The 19,924-nt window shown below is 40.0% G+C and overlaps 1 protein-coding gene across 3 annotated transcripts in view; it reads right to left on the bottom strand.

The window, feature by feature from the left end:
* PIR (pirin) overlaps window positions 1–19,116 on the bottom strand; it is an 89,800-nt gene extending 70,684 nt beyond the window's left edge. Inside the window, exons 1-3 of one of the 3 annotated variants that reach the window (XM_090263892.1) lie at window positions 18,975–19,116; window positions 16,994–17,124; window positions 9,991–10,083 (exon numbers count right to left, since the gene is read on the bottom strand). In XM_090263892.1, coding sequence (XP_090120018.1) covers window positions 9,991–10,083; window positions 16,994–17,124; window positions 18,975–19,065 — 315 coding nt within the window. In that variant the 5' untranslated portion in view covers window positions 19,066–19,116. The remainder of the gene's footprint in view (window positions 1–9,990; window positions 10,084–16,993; window positions 17,125–18,974) is intronic. The other 2 variants (XM_090263891.1, XM_090263893.1) reach the window with 2 other exon arrangements.
* Between the last annotated feature and the right edge of the window lie 808 nt (window positions 19,117–19,924).

Below are 19,924 nucleotides of genomic sequence, written 5' to 3'. Positions count from 1 at the left end.
GCAAGAGTATGAGGCATTCAATTTGCGGATCTGCATCACCTGTGGAATCTCATTTCTTTTTTTTTTAAAGATTTTATTTATTTATTTCTTTATTTTTGAGAGAGGGGAAGGGAAGGGGAAAGAGAGGGAAAGAAACATCAAAGTATGATTGTCTCTCTTGCGCCCCCAACTGGGGACCTGATCTACAACCCAGGCATGTGCTCTGACTTGGGGATAAAACCAGTGACTCTGGTTCACAGGCCGGCGCTCAATCCACTGAGCCACACCAGCCAGGGCCTGGAATATCATTGCTAATGTTATCAGTGCATCAATGTATCAAGACAATATCTGATGTATAGAAATGCAACTTTGTTCTAAAAGGAGTATGAGTAGGAGCATGGAAGAGCAGTCAGGTGTGGGCCTGGTATAGATGGGCAAGCCCAAGTCTGCTCTGTATGGGTTGTGTGAGCTTGACAAGTCACCACTACTCAGAGCCTCTGTTTCCTCGTCTATAAAATAGGAGCCTAACAATTCCTACTTTTCAGGGTTGTTGGTGAGGCTTAGAGGTTAATGTACAGAAAGCATGTGAATCTTCTCATAAAACTCATAGCTAATGTTATTGCATGTCCTGATGTCCTTTGGGTTTAATCCTGTAAGGTCAGGCATTTCATTTCAAGAGTCTATTGATGGATAACTCCAAAGCAGCTTTGCTAAAAGCGTTGAAGATTTGCAAGCAGCTTTTTATCGTGTAATGATCTATGTTAATTTATTTTGGACTTATTTTTAGTCTCACTTAAAAAGAATTAGTTTACATTTGGTGACATAAAGAATGTTTAATGACTGCTTTATAGTCTTTATTACATCCCCCCTCCTATTTGTCTACTTAAGAACTCTAGGAATGCAGTCTCTCAGACATGAATGGGTTCTGTTTGTAATCGTTAATCGGGTGGGGCATAATGGGGAAATTTGTTGGGAATTTATTAGGACTACTTTCAAAGAATATTTCAGTTAAGCCGCTATTTCCTCATGCAACCTATATTCACTGACCAGGGCTTCAGTCTTTGCTGTGGAAAGTGTCTCTGCACTGTAAGGTGTTCAGGAGCATTGCTCGCCTCTACTCACTAGATGGCAGTAGCATTCCCCAGTTGGTATAACTAGAAATGTTTCCATAAATTGCCACCTGTGGGCAATATCTCCTACAGTTGAGAACCACTGACAGTCTAATTATGAACTTTTAGACTAAAGACTGTTCTAATTTAATATGATTGCATTAACTTGGGAGTTTTCGGATATGAAATATTGGCCATTTATGCATAAAGAAATACTGAGCTCTGCTTTCAAGGCCTTCGCCCAGTAATGGCCCAGCCTACAGCCTTAGAGCCCACTCACCCTCCACACATCCAATTTTTAAGTCCAAATAAACTACTCACCATTTGTAGTCTATCCCCATAGCATTCCCTCCATCTTTTCCCCCACCGTTCAGAGTCATATCTAACTCATTCCTTAAGGTTTTACTAAATGGCCAAATTTCTCCTGAAACCCTCTGAGACCTTTTTGCTGGAAGAGCTAACTTCCCCCTTAGACCATGAAACTTCTTCAACTACATGTCTCTTGCTCCTTCTCAATCATTTTCTAATTATTTTTGCAAACTAGAAGTCCTCCACCTCCACATCTAAACTCACACATGCACACGTGCATGCGTTCGCACACACACATCATTTTAACTTCCATTCAGCCAGGGAACATGTGACAGAGAAGAAAGTTGTGGTTATATATTGAAGCACTCTTAAATTTCATGGGGACCTCTAATGGTCCACAAATACATCTTAGAGGAAGCTGCCCCTAGATCATCCTCCCCATTACGCATTACCATATATTATTAGCTTATCTGGTTTACTGGAATAGAACACCATCTGGGTCAACTTAATGTGGAGGAAACAGACCCAAGTAGAACACCTCAGCAAGAGTTCCTGGAGAGCAGGTGAGCATCAGGAGCTTCACAATCATAAGAACGCTTTTAAAAATCATTTAAAATGGCATAGGAAGATGACATTTGAAAATATTAATATGTTAAATAATTAACCAATGCATAGGTCAAAACTCTGAAGGTACAAATAGAGAAAGAGAGTTAGAGTGAAAATTAACTCTTCCTACTCTCCCTCATGACGCAGTAACCTTTCCTGGGATGTACATTACCAGTTTCCTGGATATCATTCCAGAGATAACTCAGGCATGCCCAAAAATAAAAGCGTAAGTGGAAATAACCCAAGTGTCCATCGGCAGATAACTGGATAAACCTAATGTGTTATGTCTATGCAAAAGAATATTATTTAGCCATAAAAAAAATGAAGTACTGATACAAACTACAACATGGGTGAACCTTGAAAACATTATGCTCAGTGAAAGAAGCCAGACATGAGAGACTATAAACATAGGGTGTGATTCCATTTATATGAAATGTTCAGAATAGGCAAATCCATGGAGACATAATGTGTGGTTGCCAGAAGCTGAGGGAAGTGCGAAGGGGGAGTGACTTCCAATGGGTATGGGCTTTCTTTGGGGGGAGGGGAGATGAAAATGTTCTGGAATCAGGTGATAGTTGTACAATCTTATGAATATACTTCAAACCAATAAAATTTTTAAAAGCTTTGTGAATATATATTTGTATCTGTCATTATGTGTTTGTTTTTTCTCTAAGCACTATCTTTTTTCAATATTGAAACATGAATTTTATAATTTTATTTTCTTTGCATCAATATATTCTGTGGAAGTAATCATTAACTAAACTAGTCCGTCTTCCCCACAATAAAATTCATAATAAGTCATTTAAAAAGAATGAAGGTATAGTCTTTTCATACCTTTATATTTTCTTTCTAAACAAATCCTACACTTTGCCAATTCTGTATCTCGCCTCTGTCACTTTCCAGCTATCACAGAGATTGGTTCTACATTAGGACACACCAAGCTGTGAAATTTTCCCTAATGGCTGTGCAGTACACCTGTGTGTGAACACATATATTAAACCACAAGTTCTCAACTGGGGACAATTTGGTGACCCTCTCCCTTGCAGCACACATTTGGCAGTGTCTGGAGACAATCACAGTTGTCACAAGTGGAGGGAGGGGGTGTTTCTGGCATCTAGTGGGTAGAGGGCAGGGATGCCGCTAAACATTCTAGGATAGCCCCCACAGCAAAGAATTATGCACTCAACATGGCAAAAGTGAAAAACTTTGATTTAAATAGGCTGTGATTAATAAACATTTAAATTATTTAAATATTTCTTTTATAAATAATCCTGCATGATATTCCATCTTCCAGATAGATAATAATTTTTCCTATATACAGTTTCCAGATATATACTAATTCTCCTATTATTCTGGATACTTACTTTGTTCCTTCTTTTTCAGCTTTGTGAAAGTGCACTGGAATAAATATTTGTATAATAAGCCTTTGTTCTTATGTTAAATTTTTTTCCAGGAAATAGTTCAATTCCTGGAAGTAGCATTACTGGGTTAAAGGGGAATAAGTTTTCCCCTGGACTTATATGATGTTGTTATCACCATTATGAATGGGATGTTCCCATTACAGCTGGTCATTGCTTTTATTCAGGAAAGTGATTTTTACATGCTTTATATCCAGGTTTTGGTTGATAGTCTTAGTTAGCATGGTGGTGCCAAGGGACGTGTTGGAGGTGAGGGTGGCTTTAGCTTCCTTCCTGTAATCTGTTAGCTCCACCCCCTCAATCATGCCAAATAAACGCATAAGCTAAAAATCCATGTTGCAGGCATTGTAACTGTAACTTCAGGACAAGTCCTGTGCTCATCGCCCCCCAAGTTGGATGCAGCCACTTTGGGGTTTTCTTTTATTAGCACATTACCTACAAAGAAATATTTTTCCTCCTCCTTTACAGTAGCTATAACTCTTACTACTAGCTTCGAAGCTCCCAGAACCATATTAAATCATAATGGTGCTGGTAGACATTCTTGTCTTTTTTTCCCTTAAATTAACAGAATTATTTCTAGTATCTCAGTGTTAGATATGATATAGGATGTTCATTGAATAAGAGTCTTTATAATAATGAGAAAGTATCCTTCTCTCCTAATTTTCCTAGAGTATCCCCCCCCCAAAAAAGATGGATTTTACTTCAATCAAACCCCCCACCCCAAGTCTTGATTCAGTAATGGTATGGTAAGGTTTTGAAAGTGCAGAGCAAGCTAGAAAAAGCAGGCTGTGTGGGAGACGGGAGGTTTGAATCCAGTAGGAATTTTCATGTGAATCACCAAGACCCTTCCCTTCCTCTCCAGGATATTGTTCAGTCATTGCCTGCAAATACTGCTGGCTGCCAAGCAGTGAATGCTAGTGTGGCTGTTCTGATGGGCACACCCTTGGAAACAAGGAAGGCTTGTTCTCCTGATCAAAGAACTTGCTGAGGCTTGTAGTGAAAAACCTTTAAGACATTTCTAAGCCCAAGTAACAACATAATGGACAAAACGATTCTAAAATGTCCCTGAGACGCAGGCATGAACGTTTATGCCTACCAGTTCTTAAATTTAACTAGGCAGGAGTGACCAACCGTCCTGGTTTCCCAGGACTGACGGGGCCCAGGGGACATGGGATGTTAAGTGTTCAAAGCTGTAAAGTAAGGAGGATGATGATGAAAGGCACAAAATATGTTTCTTTTCAGAGTAGGTGAAGGGTTCATCAACAGTGTGTGAACTTGACTGCTTTTTAGCTAAACTAAACCTTGGCAGGGCATGGATTAAAAAGGGAAGAGGAGTGCCCATTTTTCAGATAGTTCTCTGTTTCTAATCATTTACAGTTGCCCTAAACAAATCAAGATATCAGAAAAAACATATCAGGCCTGACCAAAAATAGGTCACTGCAAAATTATTCTACCCTTTACCACTCAGGGCTTTGGAAAAGAATGCTCCCCAGAGTCTAAATTCCTGGCAGGAAATACTGAAAGAATTTCCCCCTTTGTCTTGTGACCACTAGCTGTTCCTCCTTCTCCAGGGCATTCCTTCTCCCTCAATGTTCAGGCAAGTTTTTCACAGCAAATATGCAGCTAGACAAATTGAAGAGTTAAGTCTAAAAAAAAAAATTAGCCATTAACGCCGTAAAATAAGATTTTCATTCTTACCTCATAGAATTATAATATTTCTAGTTTGCAAGGCAATCTAGCCGAGGACTTCTCAAATGTTAATGTGCTCATTAGTCACTCGAGGATGTTGTTTAAAATGAAGATTCTGATTTAATAGATCTCAGGAGGAGCCTGAGGTTTCAGGTGGGACCATTGCAGGTATACCCATCACACTTGAGCAAGTCAGAATTTTGCAAAAACCCATATGTTCAGAGCAGCGTTATTTAGACAGCCTAAGTTCCCGTCAATAAATAAGTGGATCAAAAAACTGTGGTACATTTATACAATGGAATACTACACAGCAGAGAGAAAGAAGGAACTCCTGCCATTTGCGACAACATGGCTGGAACTAGAGAGTATTATGCTTAGCGAAATAAGCCAGTCGAAGAAAGACAAAAACTATATGATGTCACCTAATACAGGAACCTAATGAACAAAAAGAAACTAACAAGCACAGTAGAACCAGAGGCACGGAAACAAGGAACAGACTGACAGCAACCAGAGGGGAGAGGGGAGCGGGATAAGGGAGGAAAGAAGGGGGAAAGACTACTCAAAGAGCATGTAGGAGTGACCCATGGGGACTGACTGTGGGAGTTGGGGGTGGACTGGGCAGAGGAGGGCAAAGGGGGAAAATTGGAACAACTGGAATAGTACAACAATAAAATACTTAAAAAAAATAAAAACCAAAAGGAGAATATTGTAAAATAGTATTCTTCACATTAATTAGGTCGTGTATCATTATTACTTGAAAAAATGTGAGCATGCACTCAAAATATGTATATTTATTTATATTTTATATTCGTGTGTTAGTACAGCACAATTTCATTTTTATTTTTAAAAAATTCTTGTGCTCTGTTTTTTTTTTTTTATTCCAGCAGAGCACAGAGTCATCTAGCACACAAGCATTTTGAGGAACATTGAATCTGGTTACGCACCCATTATCTTAACATTCAGTGCATGCTTGTATTTCCCCAGAAATAAGAAAATCATTTCAACTGATGGAGGCTTTTCTACTTCTGCGCAATGAAGAGTTACAAAGTTCTTCCTTCTTTTTTAAAAATGTGTTTATTATTTTCCTATTACAGTTGTCCCACGTTTTCCCCCATTGCTTCCCCCCCCCCATCCCGCATCCCCATCCGTTCTCAAAGTTTTTCCTTCTTTTGGTTTGATTCTATTCTTTGTACCCAAAGGTTTACCTTTGGGGATATACAAAACAAGCCTAATCCTTCTTAACACTATTGCAACTCCATCACTGAAAAGGCCCTGATTCCCTTAATATAAAAAGGGCTTCTATAAAATAATAAGAATACCAGCAACCTAACAACAAAAAAATAGCTAGGATATAAATATGTATGATGAACAAATGTTTAAAATTAGAAAGCTAGTTAACTTTACTCAGGTAAGAGAAATGCAAATTTAAACTATAATGAGGCATTGTTTTTCATTTGTCAAAACAGCAGAGATAAGGAGAAGTTGGGTATATCATGTTGGTGATGCTGAGGGAGAACAGGTACCCTCAAATATCATTGTAGTAACGTCAATTGATACAGCCTTCACGGCAAATGTTTAATGAAACCAGTAAAGATTAGCTTTTCAAAGAATATTGGGAAAATGATAAGAGTATAATGTTAAGTTTTTTTAAAAAAAGATATGAAACATATATAGCATGATACCAGGGGGGGGAAAGTACTGGAAGAACAACAATAACAATACCTATTTCTGGAGGGTATGATAACTTAAGAAGTGATTCTAACTCTGTTCTTTGTACTAATTAGCATTTTCAAAATTTATAACAAGCCTGTAAAAACTGCTCCAAGGATGTAGAGAACAAGAACAAAGCGGACTTTCTGGACACCTTTGACAATCCACTATGGAGTCCCTGTCAGCCGTGAACAGTATGTCAAGTGCTATGTCAAGACTGAAGTAATGGAATGGAATGCAAACGCCCTTAGGAGGGGCCAGAATGCCTGAAACCACAAGTCTAGACACTTGGATAAGGACTCCATCTGGACACCTCTATGAGTGGGACCTCCATCCCTGGTGGGTTATAAGAAGTCAGGGCTCCAACCACCCAACGCTCGAGCCTGGCTGTACCACAGGTCTCGCTCAGAGCGCTGCTGCACTTCTCCTCCACTGGTCGTGTGCCGCCATGGTAGCCCCCTGGCTTGGGACCGACACCGCCTCTCCACCTGCAGATGCCACCAGTGACTAGGACTTCGTGCCGGAAGCTTGCTCTGCTCGCTTCTATCACACAAGCTCCCTTGGCGTTTGACACTAATGGCTTATTGGAGAGGTCTCCCCTGATAAACCTGGCATTGTGGAAAGACACAAACATGTGTAATTCATTTCAGGAACGCTCCCTCGTTCACAACAAAGGAGGAGGTGATGCAAGCCTATAAGTGTACCTGGTTTTAAAGTGCAGGCTTTTAAAGTTCATATTAAGACAGAGCTGACTCCTTGGCTTACCTACACTCCTGGGGAAAACTGATACAGTTGATTCTAGTTACTCGTGGAAGCTATGTTCTATAAAGGTGCCATGATCACTGAATTAGCAAACATTGAACTACTGCTTCTGGAGAAATACGGGTTGTGATCCTGTGAGCTTCTGGCCACATTTGCATCAACTGAGCAATACATAACCTTGTTTTATATCTGTTTCTGTTTAAAGACACATTATTTATTACATATTTTTGATTAATTAACATTGAACTTACAGCCAACAGCACTGTAACTCATGCCTGAAAGAAACTAACACACGTATTTTCTCTACAAGGCACATCACAGCCTTTTTGCACTTGGGGACACTAGACAGCACTTCACTTGGAGGCCATTGTAAACAGTGAAATCACCAACAAAAAGCACTAAAATGTGAAAAACATGACCCCAAACTGGCCTCAGCGAGGATACTTGTTTAGAGTATAAGCCCTGAAACAGGAGGCAGAGCATCACCTTGTTCATCCTCAGCTGGGAACGTGTACTTTGGGCTGGTCTGTGCATGCCCAGGAATCAAATCCCAAAATTGATTTGGGGATTACAAATAAACTTAGCGAATAGATGATTCATGAATACAGAATCCACAAAACAATGAGGATTGACTACAATTATGAATATAATTATAAGGAAGATTCTAACTCAAAAGAAGAGTTAAATACCAAAATTCTACAGCTGGCCTCCACAGTAGCTTAAAGTTGAGTACCTTACAATTTATAACAGTCCCTCTTTCCATAACAGAAAGCAAAGCAATGTATTTTGTCTTTCCTTTTATATATTCATTGTCTTCAGCAAAAGCCATCTATTTTTATTATCCAATTATTTTCAGGGAGTGGTTACTGAGTATCTCCAACTGGAAACCCTGGAGATGAGTGGGATTACCTTAGCTAAAGCAATTTCCAGTCTTTTTGGGCATGGCCAGGGGAGGTGGCAACTGAGGCAATTCCCCGCTCTAATTCAAGACAGAATATAATTGAGGACACCACAGAGGTCTAATGTTCTAATGTACGTGAGCCTGGTAAAAGCATAATGCTAAGGGGACCAAATGAAAGAGCAAGTGCATCCTCTTGGATTGTCTTGAAAAGGATGGAGAAAGGGATATTTTGAAAGATTAGCAAAATGGTAACTGCAGCTGCGGGCTGCCGTGGTGAGGAATGTCTTCAGACCAGTAGCAGAAGAGCACAGCGGTAATACAAGATCTGGAACTGGGTCAGAATCCAGCACAAGTGTAGGGTAGGTGAAAGGAATGAGAAGACAACTGAAAGGCAAATGACTACGTGACAAAGGCAGACCTGACTACTTTGATCATTCATGCTATTTCCAGAAGCTTCTTGGTTCATTTCACCTTTACCATGCAATGGTGAACCCTTTACCTATATCTGTCTTTTACCTCCTTAACTAGACCATACTGGAGGCAGGCAGGGGTCAGGCCTCATTCTTTGTTAGTCTCCCTCCCTCTGCCTTCTCCCCACACTCCCCAATACACAAACACACACACCCTAACATACAAAAGATCATGCAACATCAATGCCTGCATGTCATCAGCTTGCAATAAATATTTACACATTTAATAACTGGCTTGATAAATACACTAAATCTTTAACAAGCCTTGGTGTGTTTTCCAAAATTACAGGTTTTCCTCAGTGAGCAGATGGCTAAACTTTATAACTAGAAATTAACTATCCCTGTATTTTCCCAGAATATATGTATACGTGGGGAACAAGAATCTTTGAAAGTGCCACAATATTATATTATACATTTTTATTTCTGTATCTAAAACTGAAAACACGTGTCCAACAGAATCTCTATAAATTTTACAGTTAAATTTATAAATGTGTATGTATAAATACATTCTTAAAATCCTAATTTTTAGTCTATGTTCTACTTCAACCCTCCTGATTACATAAAGTTTCTTAGAACTGAGTTTAAATATTCATAGTGTTTTGGACTGTCTTTTGAGTTTAAAATATTATATTACATGTGGCTAAAATTTTCTGAATATTCTTGAACAGAAGCAAATTTTGACATAACATTATTTTAATTACATCTTAAATAGTTTCTTCTATCACCAATAAATTTTAATTATATAAATATTTTAAGAAGTAAATTCTTACTCTATTAGCTGCTTGAATAGGAATGTCTCCAGTGGCAAACATTCAAAGAATATTAAAAACAGTAAATATTTCCATTTGAGTATACTTCATGCAAAATAGATATTACAATTCTCTAGTAGCCAGTCAATAGCCAGAAACTTATAACTTAATTTTTGCCTATTATTCATTGCTTCTAAAATGAAATTTTCCATTATAAATGACTATTAAATTTAAGAAGAGAAGCAAGTTTTAAAATACACACTGTTGCAGTCAAATTATTTTACTTACTGTTTCAAAACCTCGATGTGGGTGATCAGGAAATCCGCCCGGTCTACCACCTTTAAATTCATCAAACAGCAAAAATGGATCCAGATTTTTTAACTGAAACAAAAATAAAATTCAGCAGATTCGGCATGCCTTTTAAGCCACATAACTAAAGGCTACATTCATGAGCAGATCTAGCAAAACTGATTGAAAACTACATAGCCAATGAGCAACTTTTTTGTAATGAAAACTGCTTTCAGGAGGGAACTCCTTACACACACACACAAATTCACTGATTATGTTAGAATTAACATTTATGAGAACTACCAGCAGTGGACAGACATTTCATGATCATCTAAGATCTAAAGAGTTAAGTACAAACTAGATACAGTCTGTATCCTAAACAGATTTATAGTCTCATGGGGGAACAGACTAGAATGTCAATGATTGCAACGTGATGATAAACATTCTGGGGGAAGACACATATGAGAGTGGCATAGGATCAGGGAAGGTGCACCTGAAGCCAAGCTGTATTGACTCCGTCTTTCCCTTGGATCCCTCAGCTGCGAAGAGAGGGGGGGTCTGCTGCATGGGCAACAGCAGACCCTCCATATCACCCTGGCCAGGCTCTGTAGCTTCAGCTTCACTGGAGAGGACACTCCAGCGTCATCGCAAGATGTCGATTCAACACAGGAGGAGACAGATACCGTGTCACTCCCGAGTCGGACTGCACAGCCATTCTCGGCGGTGCAGATAGACTCTTAAGAAGCTACACCATCGTCTCTCGAGACGGATGGCTGCCGACGGAAATATTTGGTAAAATTTGTCTGTAAAATCATCTGGACCTATTGTCTTCATGATAAACTTTTAAAATCTGATTCAATTAGCCTAATTGCTATGAAACTATTCATTCAGATTTTCAATTTCTTCTTTCTTTCTCATTGATTCTGGACTCTATGAATTCCTCTAACTTTGTATCAGCTCAACTACTTAATATTTTAATTTTATTTTTCAATTACTGTTTGCATTCAACATTATTTTGTATTGGTTTCAGCTGTGCAGCATAATGGTCAGACAATCACATATTTTTTTTTTAAATAATTTGTTTGTTTTATTTTTTAATTTTAGTTTTTTAGAGAGAGGGGAAAGAAGAAAGAGAGAGAGAGAAACATCACTGTGTGGTTGCCTCTCACTCATGCCCCCAACTGGGGACCTGACGTGCAACCTAGTAATGTACCCTGACTGGGAATTGAACCAGCGACACTTGGCTCGCAGGCTGACAATCACATATTTTAAAAAGTGTTCACCCTCATATTTCAGGTACCCATCTGACACCATACATAGTTATTACAAAACTATTGACTATATTCCCTATGCTGTACTTTACATCCCTGTGACTATTCTGTTACTACTTATCTGTACTTCTCAATCCCTTCACCTTTTCATTCAGTCCTCCAACCCCACTTCCCTCTGGCATCCATTAGTCTATCCTCTGTGTCTATGAGTCTGTTTTTGTTTTGTTGTTAATTTATATTGTTCTGTAGATTCCACATATAAGTGCAATTGTATGATATTTGTTTTCTCTGCTTGGCTTATTTGGCTAGCTAATTAATTTTAAGTCATTTATTTATTCATTCATTCATTCATTCATCTCAGAGTATCTACTCTGTTGTATTGCTATAAATGAAAGTACAAAACCCATTCTTTGTCTCTGTCTCTGATTTTGACTCTATGGAAAACACACATGTAGGTGCACACACATGTGTATATAAATAACATATATAGTACATACACACACCCACAAAGTCAATAATCTACCGCAAGTTTTTTTACCTAACCAAGTCTCAGTCTCTTTACTTTAAAATGTGGATTGTGACCCATATAAAGCTGGGTAAGTCCATCTTTTGTAGCCCATGTCAGTCCAGTATTTCCTCCAGTCCAATATTAAAAAGTAATTGAAAACAAAATATTTATTGAATTCTTTCAGAAACGCCAAAGGAAAGCTTCAACTTAAAGACTGCAGACGTCAGGGGGATGGATGAGAAAAAAGAGGAATGAAATATCTAACTGGCCAAGGTATGGGGGACAAGTGTGAGAAACACTCTTCCTCCATCAAGCAAGAGAAACCTGCATTAGACTGTTGAACTAAGTATTATTTGCAGGCTAGGTATTAGCTCTCATCAAAGTTCCTACTAGTCCCTAAACATTTGGCAAGTATTTAATAACATCGTTAAAGAAACATGTTATCTGTAAACAAGTTCTGATATATATGAGAACTCTGAATTCCTAAAACGCTTGACTTGGTCACCAACGCATCTACATCTTTCTCTCTCTACATATTAAACTGATGATCTCTCAAAGTTTTTGAACCATATGAGAATTTTCTTTCCTCCAAACAGTTCCATATCCTTTAGTTGCCACATTCAGGTATCAGCTTCCAAGCTATTTGTTTTGATATCTTGAGAAGACAAGTCAAAACCTGCGGCCACCACCCCTCAAGCCCATGGCACTCCCATAATAAAGCTCCAGCAGTCTTGCATTTTTAAGTTAGGCAGTGCCGAAAGTGCCTACCAGAAATGTCAGTTCCCTGGGGACAGGGCTGACTCTGTATTTTTTTATAATGCTTCATTGAATATAGAATAATTCTGTGTATATAGAAGATACTCCACAAACACCTTAAGTGGTACTGTGTTAGGTTCCTAGTCTCCCTTACAACGAGGTGTGGTCATATGATGGAATCTCACTGAAGAAAAGTATAGAGAAGTTGTTGGGTGAAACTTTTACAGAAATCCCTTATAAAAGGAGGATAGACAGTTGGGAGGTATCCTTTTGTTCTTTCCTCCCTTCCCCTGTTTGGAATCCAAGGGCAAATGGTGGCTATAGTCCCCACAGCTGTCTTAGGCCATCAAGTGATGCACTTCAGAGGTACTAAAAATGATGGACTGAAATTGAATGAGTGTGGGTCTTTGGTAAGTGTGGAGTCTCCAGGCACACCCTGGACTATTTACTTTTTGGTTTTCAAAAGAAAAACACAAATCTTTACATATGTAAGTCATTGGTTTTAGAGGATGCTTTCTGTTATGCATAATCAGACCTAGTTCTAACTAGGGCAATAATATCTGTGGCAGGAACCTAGAATCAGGTGAGACCCCACCCTCCCAATACATCACAAAAGGCCAGCTTGCATCAATACAATATAGCAGCAGCAGAAGGGATAGGCCCTTCAAAGGCAGCTCCAACAGCTCAGCCTACCTCCTCAGTCTACTCAGCCTCTAGACTGTGCCTGAGGGTAATGATGAGAAGGCAGAAGGAAACTGCCAGTACATGGCAGTTTATATTAATCAGAACCAAGGTTATTTGATGATATTAAAGAACTCATAATTTTCAAGTGTGATAATTATAGTTATATTTTTTTTATTTTTTATTGTAGTTATATTTTTAAAGTTCTTATCTTTTAGAGACACAAACTGAAATATTTACACATAAAATGATTCACTTCAAAATATTCTTAGGGCAGAAATGGATGGAGATATGGATGAAATAAAATTGCCCATGAGTTAATCATTGTGGACACTGGGTACATGAAGATTTAGTATGCTATCATATTTCTCTATTTTGGTATGTTTGAAATTATTCATAACAAAAAATATATATATGAGTGGTCCCAGGAAAATCACACTCTACCAAGGAGTGTCTGGTGGGAGAGGGAGTAGGGCACAGAGACACCCAGATGAGTAATGGAGTTCCCTCCTATTGGGATCATGGACAAATCATTCATTAACATCATGCTATACAATCACTCAAATTCCAGCTTGGCTGGCCTGGCCCACATACAGTTGTAATAAAAGGTGTGAGCCAGGCCCACTCCATCTCTTCTTCAACATTCTTCACCAAAAGCCTCAGTGAGAGCATTGTGAATTCCTGTAACTCCATATTTACAGTCATAGCGAACAAGTCACTTAGAGCCACTGATGCTAAAAACTGTTGTAAATTCTATGCTAAAATAGCTTGGGCTCCAAAGTTTATGAGATGTACTTTCAGTGACAAATCCTTGGTGCAAAAAGTTTGAAAAGTAACTGCCTTGCAGTTAGATAGATGTTTTCCTTCTCTGCTGATTGGACGGTTAGGGGTCTAACTTCCACGGAAGTTAGTAGTAAATAGAGTGAAAAAAATATGGTAACAATCTAAATGGCCAAAAGTAGGGCCATAAATAAGAGAATTATAGTATTCCCATACACTGGAATATGTAATAGTTATTGAAATAATGTCTATGAAAAATTTATAACAGCATAGGAAGTGCTTATGCTACCATGTTAAATGAAAAAGCATAAGGACACAAAACTGTATATTCTATGTAATCACCACGATGTAAAATATATGATTATGTATAGAATATTGGGGTCTTTAAAGCATAGGTTTGTAGCCAGGGACTCTTAACTGGGCAACATAGGTAGAATTCAGGGGCTATAAACTTGGCTGAAAAAAATTACAACCTTATTTTCACTAACCTCTAACTGCAATTTTTTTCTAGTTTTTTTTTTTTTTTTTTTAGTAAAATATACACAACATAAATTTTACCATTTAACCATTTTAAGTATCATTTCCATGGTATTCAGTGCATTCACACTGGTGTGCAACAGTCACCATCATCCATCTCCAGAATGAAATGTAACACTTCCTTCAATTATGAATGTAGTCAAAGAAACACAGTAAATGACCAGTACCTGACTTTGTCACCAATACAAATCAAAGCTATTTCATATCATGTTACAGCTGTTGCAGGTATACGGAACTATTTTTCATGCTCTTCACAGTTTTGAAATTAAGTAATTAGAACTGCTGCCAAGTCTTATTGTCTAATGTAAAACTATTAAATTACAAATTTATTTTGTAATATTTTGCTAACCATATGTCAATATAAGGTTTTCCTTTGTAATCCTATGTATTTTATTTCATGCATTCAAAAAACATTATTCTGAGAAGGAATTGCTAGGTTTCACCAGACCACCAAAGGGGTTCACTAGTCAAAAAAAAAAATGTAGACACCCTCAGCAGAAGTGTTCCTGACAGATGGAGTAATTAAAGTATTAGCTATCCTCAAAACACAATAATGGGTTTACTGATGGGTGTCTGAATTCTTTACAACTGTTCTGTTGGTGATGTGGCCTGGTAGAATATGATACTATATCCATCTGGACCTTCCAACATCCATTGTGCATTTAGTCCTTTGAATAATCCTGTTTGCATCTGTCTTGGTAAACAATGTTGATGGACCTCAAAAGACATTCATAGTTAAAGAGGAAGCTGATGATAAAAAGAGTATGAGAATATTAGAGCAGATTATAAGAAGAACAAACCAACCTCACATTTCAAAATAAATCTATTTTCCTAGTATACTTCTTCCTTTATTTGCATTGCACTACTCATCAAGGAAATGCAAATCAAACCCACAACGAGATATCACCTCATACCTGCTAGAATGGCTATAACAAAAAAGAAAAGAGACAACAATTGTTAGCAAGGATGTGGAAAAAAGGGAACCTCGTGCACTGTTGGTGAGAATGCAAATTGGTGCAGCCACTGTGGAAAACAGTATGGAGGTTCCTCAAAAAATTAAAAATGGAACTATCACAGAATCCAGCAATCACACATCTGAGTATTGACTCAAATGAAAACCCTAACTCAAAAAGATATCTGTACCCCATGTTTGCTGCAGCATTATTTACAATAGCCAAGACATGAAAGCAATGTACGTGTCTGTCCACAGACGAATGGACGCAGGTGTGGTATGTATTAGATGCAATGGAATACTATTAGGCCTTAAACAAGAAGGAACATTTTGCCACTTATGACAATGTGAATGAACCTTGAGTACATAATGTTAAGCAATATAAGTCAGAGAAAGACAAGTACTATATGATCTCATTTATATGTAGAACTTAAAAAAAGCAAAAAACAAAAACAAGGTGATAGATAGAGAACAGATTGCTGGTTGCCAGAGGTGGGGGATGGGGTTAGTGAAATGGGTAAAGAAGGTTAAGAGTTACAAACCTTCAGTTATAAATAAGTCGTAGGATGTAATGCACAGTACGGTGAGTATAGTTAATATACTGTATTGCATATTTGAAAGTTGCTAAGAGAGGTTTTAAAAGTCATCACAAGAATAAAAATTTTTGTAACTATGTATGCGTTACAGATGTTAACTAGACTTACTGTGGTGATCATTTCACTATACATACAAATATCAAGTCATTATGTTGTACAACTGAAACCAATATAATATTATATGTCAATTATACTGCAATAAAAAAGTAGTTTGGGGGAATCTAGTGTGGTGCTGGGCACAGTATTCCCTGAGTTATAACTATCATTTAATACCTTTCTGTGCATATAAGATTTTCTTTTCCACAAGTCCGATGTCTCCCATAATTTTCAAATGAAAGAGTTCTCTAATGTTGCAAGACATTTACATAGCCTATGGTTGCCTTCTCCGACAGTCCCTACTTGCCCCACCAGCACCACCACCATAAGAGTTCCACAGAGTTAGAGCTCAGCAGTCTCCCTATGAACCCAAATCCCTGGCAATGGCTGACTGGCCAAGGGTATAGACTTGACCCAAGCCAAGTAAATCAGATTCTCTCTCCTAGGAATTTGGAATTGAGACCCAGAGTTACCCCCTGGTGCTTTCACTTGTGGGCATGTAAACTTGGGGGCATATGATAGGCGTGTTTGGTGATACACACGCTGAGGCTGATGGGATGTGGGTATGCAGAGAGGGGCAGAGATGCTTCATGAAGCTCAGCTGCACCTTCTGCCCAGGACCTTTATATCCATGATACAGAAATCCCCTTTTAGCAGGAGCTAATCTGTGGGGGATCCGAAATGCTAAGTTTAGACTTGGCTTATATGAACCCCTCCCCCGGAGCAGCTCATGATGGTCTTGGGCCCTCTGTTTCCAAGTTTGCTCTCAGTATCCCACCAGACCCTTCCACACAAAAAGCACAAAACGGCCACCAAACCAACATACCTCAGGTCTGCCAATGCTTCTGCGGACTCTCGCTCCAACCCCTTCTGACTGCTCCTGGCTGAGCACTGAGAGGGTGACCTTCTTGAAGGATACCATGTCCAAGTTCCAAAGGAGACTGTTCTGAAGCTGAACTGTAGAGGTGGAAGGGCAAAAAGAGGGACAACAAAACAGAGAAGTCACTAAGTCCTAAGTCACATCCAAAGGATACTAAAATCAGACTTGCCCAAAATACTAATGGTTACAATATATTGATTGCTTATTATGTATAAGAAGTGGGTTAGATGATTTAAACAACAGCCATGATGGCGAATGTGTATGAGTACTTACTAGGTTTTCCCTTGGACCCTTCAGCTGCGAAGAGAGGGGGGGTCTGCTGCATGGGCAACAGCAGACCCTCCATATCACCCTGCCCAGGCTCTGTAGCTTCAGCTTCACTGGAGAGGACACTCCAGCGTCATCGCAAGATGTCGATTCAACACAGGAGGAGACAGATACCGTGTCACTCCCGAGTCGGACTGCACAGCCATTCTCGGCGGTGCAGATAGACTCTTAAGAAGCTACACCATCGTCTCTCGAGACGGACGGCTGCCGACGACGACTTACTAGGTTCCCAGCCACTGATTATTTACAGTTGTTATCTCAGGTAATCCTACAGCCATCTTCTCCAAGGTTTAGCAACATAGGCACTTTATCTGCTTTACCTTACTGAAATCTCTCAGCCTGGCCCATGAGGCAGGTGCTACCCGTGAGGCTGAGAGAGCTCTGCATAGTCACATAGGGAACACTGAGAAAAAAAACAAGAGGTCTGTGACTCTGTCCAGAATGCTGATGATCATGGCATTGAAAGGAATCTTTGAGGGTCATCAAATTCAAAGACCTAGCTATCCCTGAAGTTCAGTTTTCTGGCAAGCCATCTTTGCACTTTCTCATGAAGTGCTCAAGAGCACAGGACTTCAGGACTGGGCACAGAACAAGTATATAACCAGTCCTTTTTCCTCTTCAAGTGCTGGCAGATAGTAAACTCAATCCCTAAAGCTCTTCTTCAATAGAAATATAATCCATTCCTTCAAAGACTCCTAACCAAACCAACAGAAGCTTTAGCAAAAAGCATAAACCCTGGAGCCAGACAGCGTGGGTTTGCATCCCACCTTCACCATGTACCGGTGGTGTGACCTGAGGCCATTTGCTAAGCCTCTCCCTCCTCAGTTTTTCCGCTCTAAGGTCAGCTGCTGTTATTCAAAGCACTCTACCTGACAATGCCCTCCCCTGTCAGTCAAGGCTCATTCTAAGATGTACCCTCCTGGGAGCAGGCAATCAATCAATATTTATTGGGTGCTGGATTGTGGGGCACAGAAAGGAGCTCAAGCCTCAGAGCTGTACCCAGTCATCATCTACAAACAAGCAAGTCAAAAGGATTTTGCCCACATCCGGACTATTTCTGGGTCCTTCCAGGCTCCTACAATTGAATTTTATGCACATTAGATACATGGAACAGATGGACAGCTTCTGGGTTGGTGAGGCGGGAGGTAGCAGATTGTATGAAAGATGGTGAAGGGATTAAGGAAAGAACATTTATGCATGACCCACGGACACGGACAACGATATGGGGATTGACTGAGGAAAGGAAGAGGGTGGGGTTGGGTGGAGGTAGGAAAAGGGAGAAAAGCGGGAACAATTGTATTAGCATAAACAATAAAAATTAAAAAAAATAAAAACTGTTAAAACAAAAAACAAATAAATAAATTCTATGCATGTGAAGAATTTACGAGCTACTCTCAGATCACAGTTCTTTGCAGAAGGAAGAGCCGGTTACCACTTTCCACAAATTGCAAAGGACTATTAAGCGTCTCCAGTCATCTCCCTGGGAGACTCCCCTAGGCGTCTGAAGCGGGATGGGGAAGCCGGGGGTGCTGCCCCCTGACGTCCAGCGCCCCACCTCCACCACCCCCCATGCCCACCCCGCGGGCGCCTGGGTACTCACGCAGCCCTGGCTGTAGCCTGTGCGGCGGGTGCTGGCGCGGGCAGCGGGCCGAGTGCTGGGAGGTGGCGTGCAGGGCGCGGAGAAACTTCATCACCGTGACTCAGCGTTTAGCCGGCACAGGGAGGAGGGAGGCGGGAGATCGTGGGTCTCTAGGGCCTTGGGCAGGGGCGACACTCTCTATTGACATTGTGCAGGGCTCTTGCTCCGCCCTTCCCTGCCAGCTCGACTGCTAGCTGCTATTTGGCCTTTGCGCCCCTCTTGTTCTAGGTGGGTAACGGCGGCTAGGCCCTTGGAGGAATGTACCAGCGGGACAGGTGCTCTGATCAGGGTGAGGGGCCCGGCTAGACTTCTGAGGAAACCTGTCTTTAACTGGAGTCCACTTGCCAGGCAACACGCAGAGCCTGGCTGCCCGGATTTGAATCCTGCCTCCACCACTTGTTAGCTGTGTGACCTTTTGCAGGTGGCTTGGCTTCTCTGTTTCTTCCATTGTAAAATGAGAATGTTGATGATAATACAATACAACCTCCTAGAGTTGTGATGAGAATTAAATGAGTTTGGCAGGTTCGAAGCACTACACAATTGTTTGTTACATAAATAAGTTGCTGCTTGCCACTTAGAATGCGAGGTGGGGGGAGGGGCGGGGCGGTTGGAGAATTTCCCAGAGGAGGGTGGAGTTACAGAAGCCAGTAAAGGGATTTAGTTAATTGCTACAAATTTTCTCCTTCATCCTCTTCTTCGTCTTCCTCCATCCCCCCTCCTTCTCTTCTTCTCCTCCTCCTCCTCCACCTCCTGCTTCTTCTTCCTCTTCTCTTTCATTGCTAGGATTCTTAACCAGGGTATCAGGGGCATGTTTCTGTTGTCTGAACACCAGAAATGGGTGTGGCTGTTTCAACGAAACCTTAATTATGGATACTAAAATTTAGTTTCATGGGATTTTCACTTGCCCAGAA

Source organism: Furipterus horrens, unplaced genomic scaffold, assembly GCF_987537825.1.
Source record: "Furipterus horrens unplaced genomic scaffold, mFurHor1.1.pri manual_scaffold_17, whole genome shotgun sequence".
NCBI classification, from domain to species: domain Eukaryota; kingdom Metazoa; phylum Chordata; class Mammalia; order Chiroptera; family Furipteridae; genus Furipterus; species Furipterus horrens.
This window is presented reverse-complemented; position numbering and strand designations above follow the sequence as displayed.